This window comes from Coregonus lavaretus (assembly GCF_964263955.1).
Source record: "Coregonus lavaretus genome assembly, chromosome: 4".
Classification (NCBI taxonomy): domain Eukaryota; kingdom Metazoa; phylum Chordata; class Actinopteri; order Salmoniformes; family Salmonidae; genus Coregonus; species Coregonus lavaretus.
This window is the reverse complement of record NC_139991.1, coordinates 53199968-53219799: the sequence shown is the minus strand read 5'-3', so window position 1 is coordinate 53219799 and position 19832 is coordinate 53199968. Positions and strand designations below refer to the sequence as shown.

Here is a 19832-nt window from a genome sequence, read left to right as displayed (position 1 = left end):
CTCTTTTTCCATCTCCCGCTAGTTCCATAGAAAGGATTTGATAGATTTTACCATGACTTCTGAAGCTGTTGTGTGGGGATCCATAAATGCTGAGAGACTTGAAATGGGATTAAATCCGAGCGACTGTGTTCAAACTTGAAGGTGAGATATGCAAAAAGGTGTTCTCTCTTTTCAAACTGGGATTATCATATAAAGCATTGTAAAACACTGATTAAAACTTTATTTGTAGTACATCAAATGTTGATGCATTGTAACTATTATAATATAATAATATAATAAAGTTATGTCATCATACTATTGACTATTGGGTTCTCAAGATGACTGTTCATATTCTATTTCCTGTCCACAGTCCATTACCTGTCATGCCCTGAGCCCTGAGTAGCACTAAGGATGCCAGGGGGCCAGTATCAGATGTCTTCCAGGAGGCCTCGCCCCAGCCGCCATAGCCTGTCAGTCAGCTCAGAAGGTGGGCAGGATGAGGAGGAGGCCAACCCTCCCAAACGCCTCACTCCCCTGGAGAGGCTCACCACCGAAATGTGTCAGGATGAGCAGACCATCAAGGAGCTGATCTTGGGCCGTAGGATTGGCTTCTACAAGGTCCGTGGTGAGATTGGCTCTGGAACCTTCTCCCGTGTCAAAATGGCCTTCCACGTCCTCACCAAAGGTAAAGGTCACACTTCTGACCATACAGAATTTCATCAACAACTTATCATTGCAACTGGAATGTATCATACATGTAATGATGATAACAGCAAAGTAATTCATTAGTGTGACTGTGAAACCACCACAGTAAAGCATGTTGAAACTAAACTGAGGAAAACACCTGTCTCAAATTATCCAACATCTGACTCTCTCCTTCTCACCCCCAGACAAGGTGGCAATCAAGGTGCTGGATAAGACGCGGCTGGATGTTCAGGCCCAGAGGCTACTCTCCAGGGAGATCTCCTGCATGGAGGCCCTGCAGCATGCCAATGTTGTGCGTCTTTACGAGGTGGTGGAGTCACACAGCCGCCTCTACCTGGTGATGGAGTACGCCAGTGGAGGGGACCTCCACACACACATCTGCTCTAAGGGCAGGCTGTCAGAAGCAGAGGCCAAGATCACCTTTGCACAAATCCTGTCTGCCATCAAACATATGGTCAGTAGTATTCAATTTAATTTACATATAGGATCAGCAATATGATCACAGGTCTTATTAAAGTCCAATACAGAATTGAAATAAAATATATTATTTTAGTCAATTTGAATAGTCAAATTATCTCATACAGTATGTCAATTGTTCGTGTTTGCAGCATGACAAAAACATCATCCACCGGGACCTGAAGGCCGAGAATGTACTGTACACCTGTAATGGCTGTGTGAAGGTGGCTGACTTTGGCTTCAGCACCAGGGTCATCAACCGCAGCGACACCCTGGACACCTTCTGTGGTTCTCCCCCCTACGCCGCTCCTGAACTCTTCAGGGACGATTGCTACGTGGGGCCACCAGTGGACGTGTGGGCCATGGCTGTCCTGCTCTTCTTCATGGTGACCGGCACCATGCCCTTCCAGGCTGACACCATGGGCAAGCTGAGGCTCGCCGTTATAGAAGGGGTCTACATCCTCCCGCCCTGGGTACCAGGCCCGTGCCAGCGGCTGATCCGGGGCATACTGAAGCCTGTACCAGCGGATCGTTATGCGGTGGACCAGATGTTGGGCTGTGACTGGCTGCTCCCTGTGGAGTACCCGTGGACAGTGGTGCCACCGGTCCCCCTCAACCCTCTGCGCCTGGCAGATGCAGAGCCTGGGGAGCTGGATGATGAGGAGGAGGAGATCAGGGCCTCTCTGGAGGAGTTGGGTGTCAACATGGAACATATACGCAACAACCAGGGCAAGGGCAGCCGCAGCCCCATCACCGGACTTTACCGTATCCTCTTACACCGCGCCCAGAAGAGGCGTGGCGCCGAGACTGTGCCAGTGATCAGAGGGTTGATCCAGGACCCTAAGAGAGAGGGCCTCCGAGCCTACAGAGGTCTGATGCACGCCTCCAAGTTATGTGTCCTTCAGTAAGTGACAAGCCTGGACATGGGTCCTTATGTAAACCTGCTTTAATCCATTGAACATTCACTCAGCATCATACAGCTACAAATGTTCTATTGAAATGTAAAAATAAAAAAAACGTGTTTTGTGTGTATGTAAGACAGGAACCTCTGTATACGAACATTTGTGGTAACACACAGATACTGAAACATTGGCCTGAAGGACTGATGTCTCTAACAAAGTATTTGTGTTATTTTGTTATCTATTCTTTTTTTATCTCAGCATAGCTTGTTCTCTTTTCTATTATCCACTATTGTCTACTGTACACTGCTCTGTTATATTTCTTATATTGATATTGCACTGTTGATGAAGAGCTTAAAAGTAAAACATTTACATAAATTTAGCAGACACTCTTATCCAGAGCGACTTAGTGAGTGCATACTTTTTTTTTCTTTTTTTTTTCATACTGGCCCCCCGTGGGAAACGACCCTGGCATTGCAAACGCCATGCTCTACCAACTGAGCTACATCCCTGCCGGCCATTCCCTCCCCTACCCTGGACCAATTGTGCGCCGCCCCATGGGTCTCCCGGTCGCGGCCGGCTACGACAGAGCCTGGATTCGAACCAGGATATCTAGTGGCACAGCTAGCACTGCCTTAGACCACTGCGCCACTCGGGAGAACATCTCCTGTATCCTGTGCACATGACGAATAAACTTTGATTTGAAGTAAGATTGTTATAATACAATAATATATGCCATTTAGCAGACACTTTCATCCAAAGCGATTTACAATCATGCGTGCATATATTTTTCACGTAGGCCTATGGGTGGTTCCCGGGAATCGAACCCACTATCCTGGCGTTGCAAGCACCATGCTCTATATGAGATATGAAATAGGGGTGTAAAAGTGGCTAATGAAATGAGCCCCATCAAAGTCAATTTAAAAAGCACCCTTATGTGATATTTATACTTTTATTCATAGCACAATAGACTGCATGAAATACGAAGAATGTGCTGAAAGAGTATTGCTTAAAGACACTCCTTCGTTGTTTGCTGAGATCATAGATAGTCTCTGAAATCCGGATGATTTTTTGGTTTGATTTTTTGGTTAACCTGAGAGAAGATTGATTTTGCACAGGTGCTTGTCTCTATTATATTCGACCACCAAATTGAACTTCTACCATTGTGAACTTATTCATGCTTGCATTCCTAAATATTTTCGATATAGTGCTATAAAGACTTAATTGACATTCATTGTTTTGTTAACCTGAAACAGGTGGGTTTCAAATATAGGCTAATGCCTATGCAACCAAACTTAGGGCTACAATCCAGCATCCTTGTATGAAGTGCATCCAAAAGCCAATGTCCTGCTAGACCCCGTATAAACAATAGCCCACACCACCTGGCAGAGCAGCATATGATAGCCGGCCCCCAATCTAAGCCCCCAAACCAGTCTACTCCGGCCCCCGTTGCACGCAAACTACCCTCAACTCCTCCTTCGTCAGACGCCCAACTGCAGAGAGCGACAGATGGCCCGGCGTGGCTATGGAGACATCTGCCGGTCCAGCGAACGTCATACAATAGCCCCTCTGTGTGGACCGCTGGATGTAACAGCAGAGTGCCCTGCTATTGTGCGCCCCCTATACACATGCAGATCAGCCGAGAGGGGACGGAGGGAATACATAATTTTACTGAAGGGATAACAGTGAGCAGTTGACAGACTTTAGAACCTGCTATGCAAATTTGCCCGAAATCTTTGTCAACCCAATATCCTCCCCACCTTCTGCCAACATAAGTAGGACTACCCTCCAAACTTAATAACGAAAGTGAAAATACATGACAAAAAATATAATATGCATTCAGTTTTATTAGGTTATTAGTTTTTTCATAAACATTTCTTAAGTAAAACATTGAATGAATAACAAATCAATATCTTATTTTTCATTTTAAACATAATGAAATGTTCTTAACTATAAACATTGAGAACATTGTAAATTAATTTATTGGGGGGGGGGGGGGGGGCAAAGTTAATCAACACATTCTAAAGTGAAACCTTTAGAGCATTATAAGTTGCCCAATTTCTTAAATGTTGATTTGTTTTGACAACGTTAAACGTTCTAAAGTTAAACCTTTAGAGCATTAGGCCTATAAATTAATATTTTTTCTTATCTTTTTAAAATACTATTATTTTTTGCCATTATTACATTTCTAAAGTGAAACCTTTAGAGAAATTAAGACAATTCTGGAAAGTGGGAAACATTTCGCTGAATGCAACGGTTGTTATTGCTGCTCAGCAAGAAGACATTTTTTAAAAAAGTCCCTTTTTAAGAACGCTTCTTCTTGGCACCGCTTCTTCTCCTACTGCGCGTGCTTCAACGTGCGACGTTTGCTCTGTGGACCACAAGATGCAGAACTCGCTTCTCCTTTCTCTCCAAACCTCATCCGCACAAAGAATGAGGGCCGTTTTTGTCGCTCTCGTGGCATACCTGACCTCATTCACATAAAGAATGGAAGTCATCTTGGCATGGACGGGACAAGAGACAACGAATCGCGGGGGCCACTCGGGCCGGCCACGCGCTGCCTGGATCGGAATCCTCCTCAGGAGTATCCAGGGATGAGAAACAGTGTCATCCTGTAAAAGGATGAGTATTTCCTTATAGGTTGAAGGTTTACAGCATCTCAAGAGAGAAGAGTCAAGTCCCAGATCAGCGCTCAAGGAGGGTGATCTCTGGAACCCAGTCGTTCAGACTGCGGCTCTCCTCACAGAACAGGTGCAGCTTTTCCAGAGCAGCGTCCTCCCAAGAACCATCAGCTGGGTTCTGTTGACAAACAAGTGGGGAAAGGAACATTAGTCACATGGACACAATGAACAGTTCATAACATTCTCTATTATTAAATGTTTAAATTAAGTCAGTTTGAGTTGTAATGTAACATACCGTGATAAGACAGCAGTGGGCATCTTCAAGCTGGCCAGCCTTGTCACCAACAATCTCAGCCAGGCGCTGCATGTTGTTCACTCTGACGATGCTGATGTCGTTGTCAAAACAGAAAGACTGGATGAGGGTGAAGTGGATCTGGAGAGCAATGTCACACTCCCACTCCTCATCGGTGGCCAGAACACAGAAAGACACGCTGTCTGGGTCACTGTAAAGAAAAAATAGAAGCACCATAAGTATATGCAAAATGACTTCAAAATGAGCAAAACATAGATATAATTTATAAGTTTACATTGGTATTTCAAGAAAGTCATACTTACACGTTCATAACTTTAGCAGACTCGTAGACACCAACCGTCAGGCAGTCATTTTCTTTAGCAGAGAGCAGAACTTCCTCTAGTGCTTTGCTGGTGCACTGGGCACGCTCAGCGGACTTCTGGATCAGAACTTCCTCAAGAGTCATGATGATGCAGAATATTCCAAAAGGAACTTCGTAAGTGAGAGAGAGGTAGTGTAGTCGGAGGGTAAATCCGAATAGATTGGTGACTCTGAATGGACTGTGCTGTGTTTTTATACCCTTGGGCTCGTGGCCCGTGTGAATACACAGCGCTCTGATTGGTTGACCTGAATGGTGCATTGGTATGCTAATGCCATTGTCCCACTCTGGCTCATGGCAGATTGATAGGGGTCATCATGGCACGTCTTTTTCTCTGCCAGGCATGCTCTCCAACCGAAAATAAATAATTTTGCATTACGTTCAGATGCATTTATAATATTTCGACTTTTCTCTATGTTTAAACTAGAAACATAGAGATTTTGGCTGTCATATTTTGCAAGTTTACTTGAGTTTTTATAGTTTCACATGCTGCACTGATGCCAATGGCCTCGAGAGATGCTTTTATCAAATCAGTCTATAAGCCTACTGAAACTAAACATTCAAAGAATGGCAATTGAATAATCAAACTGCATAAAGTGCTTAAAAGTGCCCAAATTGTCTCTGATTAAGATTCTGTAAGCTAAGTTTCAGTTTTAGGTGAAAGTGTGTCCAAACATCAACAATAGCATAACATGGTGAAAGTAAAGTGTGCATAAGGCGCACCATCCCCCCTTTTGGAGAAGGCAGGTGGCCATCTGTAGAACCTGACCAAAAACGCCACCTATTGTGTCCGCAGAAACTCCTATTATCACGCTCTCCATACAAATGCAAATCAACCGCGCGTGCCAGGACGCTGTGCGTGCCGCACAATCTGCACTGCTGGCCTATACTGACCACGTGATCACCATCAGTGGTCCGAAATCTCTGCATGGTTTTATTTATTTACTTTTGACACATGGACCAATGAAGATCCATACTTTTCCATAAAAGTAATTCTAAAAGTTGAGCAGCTGGCACGATAACCATTCAGGCCAAGTTATATTGGCAGGGTAAAGCCTATGCCCAAATCCAGATATTGCACAATATATTAATGATCCTTTATTACAATATAAACTATCAACAGGTAGCCTAAGTATAAAGAAACACATGTACCTTACAGGCATATTTCAAGCCACTGCATTTGGACATGGGCACACTGTTATCCACTTTGGTGACATTTAACGTGCATAAAATAATCTAGAATTGGCCTGCTGCATGCGTAATTCTATAATTCTAGAGGGTAGGTGATTGATTCAGCTCCATTGTTTGGTGGATAGCAGAGCGGCAGATGGAGGACTGTCGCTATGAGGACACCCCCTGTCGCCCTGGCTGACCTCGACCCCGAGGCGCGCCGCTCCTGTTGTCCGCGAGTCTTTACATTCACTGGAAGAAAAAGTCTGTTGTCTGAGTTTTGATCCAATTTAAATGTGAATAAAGCGAGCGTATGGTCAAAATGTACGACTATGAATCTCTGATAGGCCTAGTCTTATCTTTAAAAGAGGCCACGTGCCTGAGTTGCAGCACAGGATTAAATCCTTCCGAAATGTTTGGAGTAAAAACACATACAAAGAATAACAAAAATATACTGATTTGATCGAACAATGTTATTTTGCTACAAAACAAACGAATTGATTGTAGCAATTAGAGTTTATCATCATTGGTTTATTATCAATCAATCATTAGTTGAGAAGTTTAAATGGCTGATGCACAACAGTTTACAAACATAACTGATAGGGTTCCTTGAATCAGAGTTTGATTAATCTGATAGCATCTCAAATACTATTTTTTGGAAGGATCAACTCAGCATGGCAACAGGGCAGGCGCGTGCAAGTCGATATACGACACATTGTTCTTGAAGTAGCACATCTGTCGGACTGGGCCCCCTCCCCAGTAGCGCTTGACAGGTGTTCCTGGCTCAAGTCATGGCTTGCTCGGGCAAATTACATTTTTCACATTGAGCCATGACTCAATGCAAATGAAAATTAGCCAAAGCATACAACCAGACAAACCATACTTTCCATTAGCAAATAGCAAGCAACGATCTATTAATTTAGTAGTGGCTGACTGCTGGTGGCAATCATGTTGGTTCTTAGGAGCCTATAATAATAAAATGGGGTATACAAGATTAAGTTGGGTTTGTAACTTGCAAGTTGAAACACTGTGGTCACAACGTAGGATACTTTGGGTATACTATGCAATAAAATAATATAGGGAAAGCTGTGAGACTATATTGCAATCTCCAAACTATTGCGTTTGCCTCTGTATTTTTTAAAATCAATTCATAATCAAATCAAATTTTATTGGTTGCATACACATATTTAGCAGATGTTATTGCGGGTGTAGCGAAATGCTTGTGTTCCTAGCTCCAACAGTGCAGTAATATCTAACAATACACAACAAGACACTAATCTAAAAATAAAATAATGGAATTAAGAAATAGATACGTTTTAGGACGAGCAATGTGGAGTCCGGTGTATAAATATATATAGCCTGTATGTGATGGGATGTATAGACATTGTGGACAGTATGTGGATAGAATATGTAGTATAGCCTATCTGATGTAGGATAGAATAGTATATGTACAGCAATAGTTGAATAGGATTGCCTTGACTAGAATACAGTAGGCCTATATACATATGAAATGAGTAAAACAGTATGTCAACATTATTAAAGTGACCAGTGTTCCATTATTAAAGTGTCTATGTACGTAGGACAGCAGGCTCTAAGGTGCAGGGTTGAGTAACCAGGTGGTACCCGGCTAGTGACAGTGACTATGTTCAGGGCAGCGTACTGGGTGGAGGCCGGCTAGCCGTGGCTATTTATCAGTCTGATTATCCATTTAGTAATGTGCGCTAACAATTTCTTATTTAGAGACAAACTTTTTGTGTTGGCTATGCATGATATCAGCAGCAGTCATTGGCCATTGTGCATTGTGGGTGCCGCCTTATCTCTGCTTGTATCATGCAGCAGTAGTTTCCTTTGTTGACCCCTCACCTTCCCCCACAGACAGATGGGATCTTGTTGCTATGGAGAGAGATGCAGGCATCTCCAGATGCCACGCGCCTGAAGTGAGCCCTGCAAAGCAGCGGAGCGTGCCATAATCGGATGCAAATAGAAACTTTGGGCCAATTCTGTTCTCCAATAATTGCCTATTCAGTTTTGAGTTATCTGGATATTAAAGTAAGTAACACAATAATATTTTGTGTCTAATTAAGTTTAGATGTCCAGAAATCTTTCTGACTACATAAAGTTGATATATATATAGGCCTATATATATAATATAATATGCCATTTAGCAGACGCTTTTATCCAAAGCGACTTACAGTTATGATATATATATATATATATACTTACTCTATTTGAATCATGAAGGGTGCACCAGAAAAGTTTAACAAATGTAGAAGGTATAGCGATATCTTTATGTAGTTTGGAAGCCCTTAGTGTTCCACTTGGATATGTATGGTTATGGATTTTACAGTAGGTTAATAATCTCATCATTCAAACCGACCCTGCACGAGTCTGAATTAATTAATCCAGTACATCGGATAAAGGTCAGGGAGTTTCGCATTTGATCCATTCAATCGAAACTGCGCTGTCCTTTCTTCCATAGTTTTGTCTATAGACACGCGCCTGCTAGGGGGGTCGCTCGTGCATTGTCGCCCAGCAGCCAATCACAGAACGTGTGTGTGCCGGGGTCCTGCCTATAAATACTAGCTGTTTCTTACAAACAGCACAAACATACTGTACTTCTGTTAAATCCTTATCAACATCTCCTCAACTGAGCTCTACAAACTAACTATCTATCTTTAAGATGGAAGCTATTGGCAAATCTCTGAAAGAAGCTCTCAAGTCTGCCCAGTGTGAGGATCGCCTCACTGTTGGTGTCTATGAAAGTGCCAAAATAATGAATGAGTAAGTATTTTATCCACTAAATGTGTGCTTTGTGTGCTTTATTTATTATTTTCTTGACATTTACTCATTTACTGACACCATTGTGCTATTTTATGATGATGTTGACTAATGAAAGTTTATTTTGTCTATCTCAACAGTGACCCAGACAGCGTGTCTTTCTGTGTTCTGGCCACCGATGAGGAGTGGGAGTGTGACATTGCTCTCCAGATCCACTTCACCCTCATCCAGTCTTTCTGTTTTGACAACGACATCAGCATCGTCAGAGTGAACAACATGCAGCGCCTGGCTGAGATTGTTGGTGACAAGGCTGGCCAGCCTGAAGATGCCCACTGCTGTCTTATCACGGTATGTTACATTACAACTCAAACTGACTTAATTTAAACATTTAATAATAGAGAATGTTATGAACTGTTCATTGTGTCCATGTGACTAATGTTCCTTTCCCCTCTTGTTTCTCAACAGAACCCAGCTGATGGTTCTTGGGAGGACGCTGCTCTGGAGAAGCTGCACCTGTTCTGTGAGGAGAGCCACAGTCTGAACAACTGGGTTCCAGAGATCACCCTCCTTGAGCGCTGATCTGGGACTTGACTCTTCTCTCTTGAGATGCTGTAAACCTTCAACCTATAAGGAAATACTCATCCTTTTACAGGATGACACTGTTTCTCATCCCTGGATACTCCTGAGGAGGATTCCGATCCAGGCAGCGCGTGGCCGGCCCGAGTGGCCCCCGCGATTCGTTGTCTCTTGTCCCGTCCATGCCAAGATGACTTCCATTCTTTATGTGAATGAGGTCAGGTATGCCACGAGAGCGACAAAAACGGCCCTCATTCTTTGTGCGGATGAGGTTTGGAGAGAAAGGAGAAGCGAGTTCTGCATCTTGTGGTCCACAGAGCAAACGTTGCACGTTGAAGCACGCGCAGTAGGAGAAGAAGCGGTGCCAAGAAGAAGCGTTCTTAAAAAGGGACTTTTTAAAATGTCTTCTTGCTGAGCAGGATAACACTGTTGCATTCAGCGATATACTTCCCACTTTCCAGAATTGTCTTAATTCTCTAAAGGTTTCACTTTAGATGATTTAAATATGACAAAAAAAAGATTAAAAAGGAAAAAAAGGTACTTATAATGCTCTAAAGGTTTCACTTTAGACCTTTAACATGAGATTTATTTTTATTTTTATGAAAGATTATTTCAGTTGTTATTATCTAAAATGTTACAATATTGAACTCCTGATTAAGTCAACAACTAAAAAGAAAGATATATTACATTTGTTGTTCTCTAAAATGTTTTACTGTTGAATTCTTTATTATGTAAAAAAATAAGAAAGAAGATATATGAATGAATACATTTGTTATTTTCTAAAGGTTTCACTTTAGACATTTCTTGTATGACAAAATGATAAATAAAAAGTTGAATGTAAATCTTGGGTCTTGAATGTTCTATACATACTAAACTCACATTTAACTGTGGTAACAAATCAGTCTCCCAACCAGCATTTGTAAATAAACATTAGCACTTACACACTGTTTGGTGCTCTAACCACTACCCAACACCTGTACATCCCATAGGCCTGATGTACTGTGTTCTATCCTAATTGCCACATATCATCATGGCCTGTCATAGCCATGTATATGCAGTGTCGTTGTTTACAAACTACTGCCCCTGCAGGCCCATGTCTATTCTGACCCCTTGAAGCATCCACCTGTGAGAGGCCTATCTGGTAGTGGTAGTATATGTTTACAGTATCCCAAACCATTCTGTGTTATTATACAGGTTCAATTGAAGTGATCCCTATATGTTAGCCCTAACTTTCAGACCTCTCCTCCACCAACATACAGAGCTTCAATGATGGGGAGTAGTGAACTACATGTATTTCAACTAGTCATTGAATTACATTTTGCTGTAGCTTGGTGGTAGTTGAACTAAATTGAAATCTTGGTAGTATTTTCAGTAGTTCATTACTTTTTTGCCATGTAGTGGTGTAGCTAACTGCTGGAACTACACACTACTTTTTGTGCAAAAGGAACAGAAAATATGGGTAAAGTAGGAAAGATTTCCTTTCTTTTTCAGCATCAGACCTGCCTAATTCTCACTTGAAACTGTTTTTGTGTTTAATAAGCTAAATGATAGATTATGTTAACATCTGACTCCAGAGTGATCTGTCTTGCAATTTGTAGTCTATGACATTTCAGATTGAAATATAATTTTTCACAAAGTCGTTTGGATGTAGTAACTACTTTTACAAAGTAACTTTAGTGAAGTAAACTATATGTTTCTTAAGGGTAGCTTTAGTGCAGCTTAACTTCTTCCAGTGTGAAGTAAACTACATTTTCAGAGTAGCTTCCCCAACACTGCAGAGCTTGAGCCTGTGCCTTAACACCCATCACCACCACACATAGCAGCATATACAGTATAGCAGTACAGGAGAACTACCTGCCACTAATCAGATGGCAGGTAACCAGAGTGATTGATCCTTAATACATTGATGATATATTGCCACTTGATGTCCTTAGCCACTTAAGAGTTGAGATATGGTTGAATGCCTTAATCATTGTCTCATATGGTAATTAGGCACATCTATTTACATTGCATTCATCATTTATCAAATTTCCTTACAGTGTTTATGACCTACTTCCAATTGCATGTTGCAGCAGGATTGGGATTAGAGTTATTTTGGTGCTGTGAACTAGAGTTTGCACCTGATTCTAACTTCTATTGTCAAGGTGTGTTTATAGGTGTTGTGCCTCTAATCAGTCCTGTGGGTACAGACTGCATGTGGTAGCTTTCAGTTTTGGGGAAGCTACTCATAAAATAGAGTTTACCAAGCTACCAATTTCTTAACGCTGGAAGTTATTTAGCCTATTAAAGACAATAAGCTGGAAGTTATTTAGCCTATTAAAGACAATAAGCTGGAAGTTATTTATCCTATTAAAGACAATAAGCTGGAAGTTATTTAGCCTATTAAAGACAATAAGCTGGAAGTTATTTAGCCTATTAAAGACAATAACTATGCTTCAAGTGAGAATTAGGCAGGTCTGATGCTGAAAAAGAAAGGAAATCTTTCCTACTTTACCCATATTTTCTGTTATTTTTGCACAAAAAAAGTAGTGTGTAGTTCCAGTAGTTAGCTACACCACTACTGTCACGGACGTCCAAGGAAGCGGACCAAGGCGCAGCGTGTGCAAAATACATCTCTTTATTTTGGAAGAGAGAAAACACGAAACCGAACACTATCCAAAACTTACAAAACAACAAACGACCGTGAAGCTAAATAACGTAAGTGCTCAGACAAGCAACAAACGTTCAACATAGACAATTACCCACAAACACATGATGCCCATGGCTGCCTTAAATATGGCTCCCAATTAGAGACAATAAACCACAGCTGTCTCCAATTGAGAACCAATCTAGGCAGCCATCAACATACAAACACCTAGACAAGACATTACCCCATAAACCTACAAACCCCTAGACAAACCAAAACACATACTTCACCATGTCACACCCTGACCTAACTAAAATATTAATGAAAACAAAGATAACTAAGGCCAGGGTGTGACATAACCCCCCCCTTAAGGTGCGAACTCCGGGCGCACCTGCATAAAGTCTAGGGGAGGGTCTGGGTGGGCGTCTGTCCACGGTGGCGGCTCTGGCACTGGTCGTGGTCCCCACCCCACCATAGTCACTACCCGCTTTCGTAGCCTCCTCCAAATGACCACCCTCCAACTTAACCCCACTGGATTAAGGGGCAGCACCGGACTAAGAGGCAGCACCGGACTAAGGGGCAGCACCGGACTAAGGGGCAGCACCGGACTAAGGGGCAGCACCAGGATAAGGGGCAGCACCAGGATAAGGAGCAGCACCAGGATAAGGGGCAGCACCAGGATAAGGGGCAGCACCGGGCTAAGGGGCAGCACCGGACTAAGGGGCAGCACCGGACTGAATGGCGGATCCTGGCTGGCTGGCTCTGGCGGATCCTGGCTGGCTGGCGGATCCTGGCTGGACGGCTCTGGCGGATCCTGGCTGGACGGCTCTGGCGGATCCTGGCTGGATGGCTCTGGCGGATCCTGGCTGGACGGCTCATGGCTGGCTGACGGATCTGGCTGTTCATGGCTGGCTGACGGATCTGGCTGCTCATGGCTGGCGGAAGGCTCTGGCTGATCCTGTCTGGCGGAAGGCTCTGGCTGATCCTGTCTGGCGGAAGGCTCTGGCTGATCCTGTCTGGCGGAAGGCTCTAGCGGCTCCTGTCTGGCGGAAGGCTTTAGCGGCTCCGGTCTGGCGGACGGCTCTGAAGGCTCAGGGCAGACGGGCGGCTTATGCAGCGCTTGGCAGACGGACAGTTCAGACGGCGTTGGGCAGACGGGCAGTTCAGGCGCCGTTAGGCAGACGGCAGACTCTGGCCGGCCGAGACGCCCTAGAGGCCTGGTGCGTGGTGCCGGAACTGGAGGTACCGGGCTGAGGACACGCATCTCAGGTCTAGTGCGGGGAGAAGGAACAGGGCATGCTGGACCCTGGGGACGCACATAAGGCCTAGTGCGTGGTGCCGGAACTGGTGGTCCCGGGCTGAGGACACGCATCTCAGGGCTAGTGCGGGGAGCAGGAACAGGCCGGACCGGGCTGGCGACGCGCACCGTAGGTTTGGTGCGAGTGGCAGGAACAGGCCGGGTCGGGCTGGCGACGCGCACCGTAGACTTGGTGCGGGTGGCAGGAACAGGCCGGACCGGGCTGGCGACGCGCACCGTAGGTTTGGTGCGAGTGGCAGGAACAGGCCGGGTCGGGCTGGCGACGTACACCGTGGGTCTGGTACGTGGAGCAGGAACAGGTCGGGCTGGGCTGGCCACGCACACCGTAGGCTTCGTACGTGGAGCAGGAACAGGCCGGGCTGGGCTGGCGACGCACACCGTAGGCTTTGTGCGTTGAGCAGGAACAGGCCGGGCTGGGCTGGCGACGTTCACCGTAGGCTTCCTACGTGGAGCAGGAACTGGCCGGGCTGGACTGGCGACGCACACCGTGGGCTTGATGCGTGGAGTAGGAACAGGCCGGTCCGTACTGGGAACACACACCACTGGCCTTAACCGGGGATCAGGAACGGGCCGGACCGGACTGGTAACACACCTCAGTCTCTTACGCCGTGCCTCAACTGCTTCCCTCCCTCTACTCGCCAATGGCTCCCGTAAACCGGTAGCCTTCTCTCCACGTCTCCCTGTGGCAGCCTCCTGCTGCCCAGCCGCCCAAGCCATGTGCCCCCCCCCAAAAACTTTTTGGGGTTGCCTCTCGTCCTTCCGACGATGGCCCTGCTGACGCCGTTGCTCCTCTCTCAGTCGCCTCTCCACTGTTTCACACCATGGCCGTCGATCCATTCCATCCAGGATTTCCTCCCAAGTCCAAGACCCTTTACCTTCCAAAATCTCCTCCCATGTCCAGACCCTTGGCTCCTGGACACGCCGCTTGGTCCTTTGATGGTGGGTAATTCTGTCACGGACGTCCAAGGAAGCGGACCAAGGCGCAGCGTGTGCAAAATACATCTCTTTATTTTGGAAGAGAGAAAACACGAAACCGAACACTATCCAAAACTTACAAAACAACAAACGACCGTGAAGCTAAATAACGTAAGTGCTCAGACAAGCAACAAACGTTCAACATAGACAATTACCCACAAACACATGATGCCCATGGCTGCCTTAAATATGGCTCCCAATTAGAGACAATAAACCACAGCTGTCTCCAATTGAGAACCAATCTAGGCAGCCATCAACATACAAACACCTAGACAAGACATTACCCCATAAACCTACAAACCCCTAGACCACATATGTCAGAGTCAAGGCCCGCGGGCCACATCCGGCCCGCGAGAAGGTTTTTTACGGCCCCTGGGATGATCTTGATTTATTATTAGAACCGGCCCGCAGACCGCAGCAAGCCGGCAGCCCGCAGATCTTTTACACGCACCAATACTACATTTCCCACAATGCAACGGTGACGCACCGAGCAGTAGGCTGCTTCATTTCAATATTTATTGGCACAGCAGTCGTCAGCATCACAGTAAAATTAACTTTCAGATACCCATCAAAAATGGCAAAACGGAAGGTGGACACTGAGAACCGGGGGTTTCAAACAAGGTGGGAGTCGGAGTACGACATTATGAAACGTTATGAAACGAAACACGCGGACAAAAACAAGAATATGGACATGGAACAAAGGCTACAAAAGGCAGAGGAATTAAAACGAGGCCTCAAATCTCGACAGGCTCTGTTCAAAAAAGCCAAATCACAAGGCCAGGCTGCTGTCAAGGCCAGTTTTATTTTGGCAGAAGAGATCGCTAAATCAGCCCGGCCATTTACGGAGGGGGATTTCATCAAAAACTGCATGATTAAAGTTTGTGACGAAGTTTGCCCAGAAAAAAGGCAACTCTTTTTAAATGTGAGTCTGAGCAGAAACACCATTGCCGAGAGAGTAGACCAGTTGTCCATCAATCTAAAAGAGCAGCTTGTGAAAAAGGGAAAAGATTTCATTGCATATTCCTTGGCTGTGGATGAGAGCACCGACATTTCTGACATTGCCCAGTTGTCAATTTTCATCCGCGGAGTGGACTCCAGCCTAAGCGTGACAGAGGAGTTTTTGGCTTTACGTCCTATGCATGGCACAACTACGGGGCATGATTTGTATGAAGAGGTGTCAAGATGTGTAAATGAGATGGAGCTGCCTTGGGAAAAACTCGTGGGTTTGACAACCGACGGAGCACCTGCGATGTGTGGACACAGGAGCGGACTGGTGGCGAAGATACGGGAAAAGATGCAAGAGGAAAACGCGACAGGTGAGCTGACAGCTTATCATTGTATCATACACCAGGAAGCGTTGTGCGGTAAAGCCTTGAAAATGGAGCATGTAATGAGCATCATCACGCGCACAGTTAACTTTATCAGAGCCAAAGGTTTGAATCACCGCCAGTTCAAGGCATTTCTGACGGAGTTAGAAACGGAGCATGGTGATTTGCCTTATCACACAGAGGTGCGATGGCTAAGCCAGGGAAAGGTGCTTCAAAGATGTTTCGAGCTTCGTGAGGAGATTTGTCTGTTCTTGGACAGCAAAGGGAAAGACACAACACAACTCCGAGACGAAATGTTTCTGTGTGAAATGGCTTTTCTGTGTGACATTACGAGTCATCTGAATGCAATGAACTTGCAGCTGCAGGGTCGGGATCATGTCATCTCTGATATGTACAGTACAGTGAAGGCATTTAAAACCAAACTGACTCTGTGGGAGACGCAGATGCGGAAAGAAAATTTGAGCCACTTTCCCAGCTGCCAGACCATGAAAGAGAAGCTCTCTACCAGTGCGTTCCCGAGCGCACAGTTGGCTGATAAAATAGGTATGCTTGCCGCTGACTTTCGACGCCGATTTGCTGACTTTGAAGCACAAAAAAGCAGGTTGGAACTGCTCGGTAACCCATTTGCTGTTGACGTGGAAAGCTCACCACCAAACCTCCAAATGGAGTTGATTGACCTCCAATGCAATGATGCACTGAGGGCAAAATATGCGGCAGTGGGTGCTGCGGAGTTCGCCCGTTTCCTCCCCGACACAATGCCCCAGCTGCGCATCCAGGCTGCTCAAACGTTGTCTATGTTTGGCAGCACATACCTGTGTGAACAACTGTTTTCTTTGATGAACCTGAACAAAACATCACACAGAAGTCGACTTACTGCTGAACACCTCCACTCAATTCTGAGGATTTCCTCAGCTCAGAGCCTTACCCCGAACATTGATGAACTTGTGGAAAAGATGGGACACCACCAAGTATCACCCTCAACCTCAAACAAGTGAACATTACTGTGCAATCACATATTTAGAGTTTTTACTCAGTTCAAGTTTAAAAGTTAAAGTTTAATATTTGTTTTCACTGCATGTTACTTCTCCTTAAACAAAGTGTTGTTTTTGATTAATAGATTTTTGCACTTTATTTTATTGTATTTCAATCCAATTATATTTTAAAAATATTTCAGTTGAGTGGATGATAGAAAATTGCTATTATTGTTTTTTTCTTTGAAGTAAATTTAGCCCACTTTTGCTAAAATAGAAAATATAGGCTACTGATGGTGCCTTGAATACCGGTTTCTTTCATTTAATGTTCATGTTATGGGGATTTTTATATAAAGGAAATTTGTCTTTTGTGTCTGTTGAAAATTAAAGATTACTGACAGAGCCATAAGAAAATATTGCTTTATTTATCTGATCATATTGGAATATATTTGTTAGGTTTTCAGTAGGTTCAATTAGGTTCACTAGACTATATGCGTCATTTAAAAATTTTTCAATGAACATTCGAACAGTCCGGCCCTCGGCTTGTAGCTAAATTTTTTATTTGGCCCTCCGTCCATTTGACTTTGACACCCCTGCCCTAGACAAACCAAAACACATACTTCACCATGTCACACCCTGACCTAACTAAAATATTAATGAAAACAAAGATAACTAAGGCCAGGGTGTGACAACTACATGGCAAAAAAGTAATGAACTACTGAAAACACTACCAAGATTTCAATTTAGTTCAACTACCACCAAGCTATAGCAAAATGTAATTACATGTAGTTCACTACTCACCATCACTGGTAGATTCAGAGGCAGTGGATGGAGGATAGTGATGTTGCTAAATGTCTTATGGCTGTTAAAGATTCACCCAGATACAGGGTTCTACTTTTTTTACTGGAGTGGTGATGTGTGGTAGAGGAACCTTTGGTTGTTATTAGCTGATTTATCTATTGAGTTCACTCCTGACCTATGTGTCGGTGTGCTGCCAAATGCCTGCACCACATTAAGAGATGTGCAGTCCATGTGAGCTGTCTGGTTGAAACATTCAGTTGCCACTCTCAAATAAGGAGCAAAATATCCTAAGGGTGTTTTGTGCAATAGTATAAGAGTGACTGAGTAGCTATTTGCTTACCAAACACCTGAAGATGACAGAGAATAACAAAACCACTCCTATAGTAATTATAAAGTAATTACTCAATGCACATGTTTATATGTCACAGATGGACAAAACAAACAATAAATATATCAAGCTTTTCACTGTGCTCTTTTGCTCCTGCCACACGCCATTTGTGAATAGCTGTCTTTCATTGGAAGTTCAGAACATTCTGTGGCTTTTTGCTTTTGGAAACAAACTCCAAAGTCATTCTGACCCAGCATGCTTCATGTCATTCTTAAGCATTGTGCCTGTATGTAGTAGTCAACAGCTGCCCCAGCCCTCATGCCCCCAACTCTGACCCTCCATCTCTGAATACCCCTCCTCTCCATCTCCTCCCCCCTCAGTAGCACTCCTATCTGACCTCCAGATCTGCAGCCCTGCACTAAGCTGCCAAATGCAGCCATCAAATCAGCCCCCCAGAATGGTGTGTTTAATTAGTGGCCAAGTGCAGTGTGTGTCAGTGTGCAGCCGGCGCTATTGTTTCCCGTCAGACAGTGAGCGCCTGCAGACTACGAACCCAACCGAACCCCCAACCCCCCAAAAACCTACTACCAACACCCCAAATCTGCCCAGCAATCAGACCACAAACACTGATTCCATCTGCTGCCCCGCATAATGACAGAGAGGAGGAGAGAGGAAAGAGGAGGATAAAAAAGAGGGGTAGAGCACTGTGCCTGGCACAAGCCAGCTCTCATTCATCCATTCAACCCCTCCCCCCATCTTTACTACTAACCCCCCCATTGAAGTGGCAATACAGAGGGTGTCCTTGCAGGAGAAAACCAGAACATAGCTGTAGTAGGAGTAGTAGGCTGCTTTATCCACTTATCTGCACTGAGAGAGAGATTGAAGCCCAATGCAATGTTAATAGCAATACCCCCATGAGGTTCATGCACTGATATGAAAGCATGTGCTCTGCAGCTATGCATCCCAACAGGGCTGGTGCTCTCTCTGTCTTTCTATCTCTGCACTCCACAGCTGCTCTGATATGTGCAGTGTATATGTGTAGAGGGGGGCGGCAGAGGGTACTTTAATTGCCCTGTGTCACAATATTTCATTATCTGTCCCCCCTTCCACACAAACCAGGTTGCCCCCCGCCTCAACCCGTTTTACAAGGGCTCTGTTCCATCCACATGGCTCTTCTCAAGTGTCTTTTCAAAACTAATGGCCCCCTCTCTCTCTTCATAGTGAGCTGAAGACGCCCCAGGAGCGGCAGATGGTGCTGAGGGAGGAGGATGTGATGGGGGGAGGACATCTTCCCCCCCCCTGTCTGCAGTACCAGTGAGTTTCTGTTTGGTTCTATTTTTAGGGACAGTCAAATAAATTATTCGATTAGAATGATTAAAGGGTCAGTGAATGACCACCTTTTAAAATTTTTTAATTTAATTGTTTAAAAAAATTAGGGGGTAGATCAGCTTTAATATTGCAGATAGATTGTAACTTCCATCAATGTAATTGTCTGCATCCCTTCCAATCCCCCATATGTTTTTTCTCCCTGCATATATATATATATATATATATATATATGCATACACATACATATGCACACATACATATACTGTAAATACATATTACTTTCCAACCCCACCACCCCTCC

At 44.5% G+C, this 19832-nt stretch overlaps 3 protein-coding genes across 3 annotated transcripts; 2 read left to right on the top strand and 1 right to left on the bottom strand.

The window, feature by feature from the left end:
• Nucleotides 1-390: 390 nt before the first annotated feature.
• LOC311127464 (serine/threonine-protein kinase NIM1-like) lies at nucleotides 391-2048 on the top strand (the record flags this gene model as incomplete). The annotated part of the gene is made up of 3 exons (XM_084159298.1): nucleotides 391-664; nucleotides 870-1138; nucleotides 1293-2048. 3 exons carry the CDS (start codon nucleotides 391-393, stop codon nucleotides 2046-2048), a joined length of 1299 nt encoding a protein of 432 aa, XP_084015424.1.
• A 2676-nt stretch (nucleotides 2049-4724) lies between these two features.
• Nucleotides 4725-5418, bottom strand: LOC311127823 (growth arrest and DNA damage-inducible protein GADD45 gamma-like; the record flags this gene model as incomplete). The annotated part of the gene is made up of 3 exons (XM_084159703.1): nucleotides 4725-4838; nucleotides 4956-5163; nucleotides 5276-5418. 3 exons carry the CDS (start codon nucleotides 5416-5418, stop codon nucleotides 4725-4727), a joined length of 465 nt encoding a protein of 154 aa, XP_084015829.1.
• A 3763-nt stretch (nucleotides 5419-9181) lies between these two features.
• On the top strand, nucleotides 9182-9858 carry LOC311127746 (growth arrest and DNA damage-inducible protein GADD45 gamma-like; the record flags this gene model as incomplete). The annotated part of the gene is made up of 3 exons (XM_084159616.1): nucleotides 9182-9282; nucleotides 9420-9627; nucleotides 9745-9858. 3 exons carry the CDS (start codon nucleotides 9182-9184, stop codon nucleotides 9856-9858), a joined length of 423 nt encoding a protein of 140 aa, XP_084015742.1.
• Nucleotides 9859-19832: the final 9974 nt, after the last annotated feature.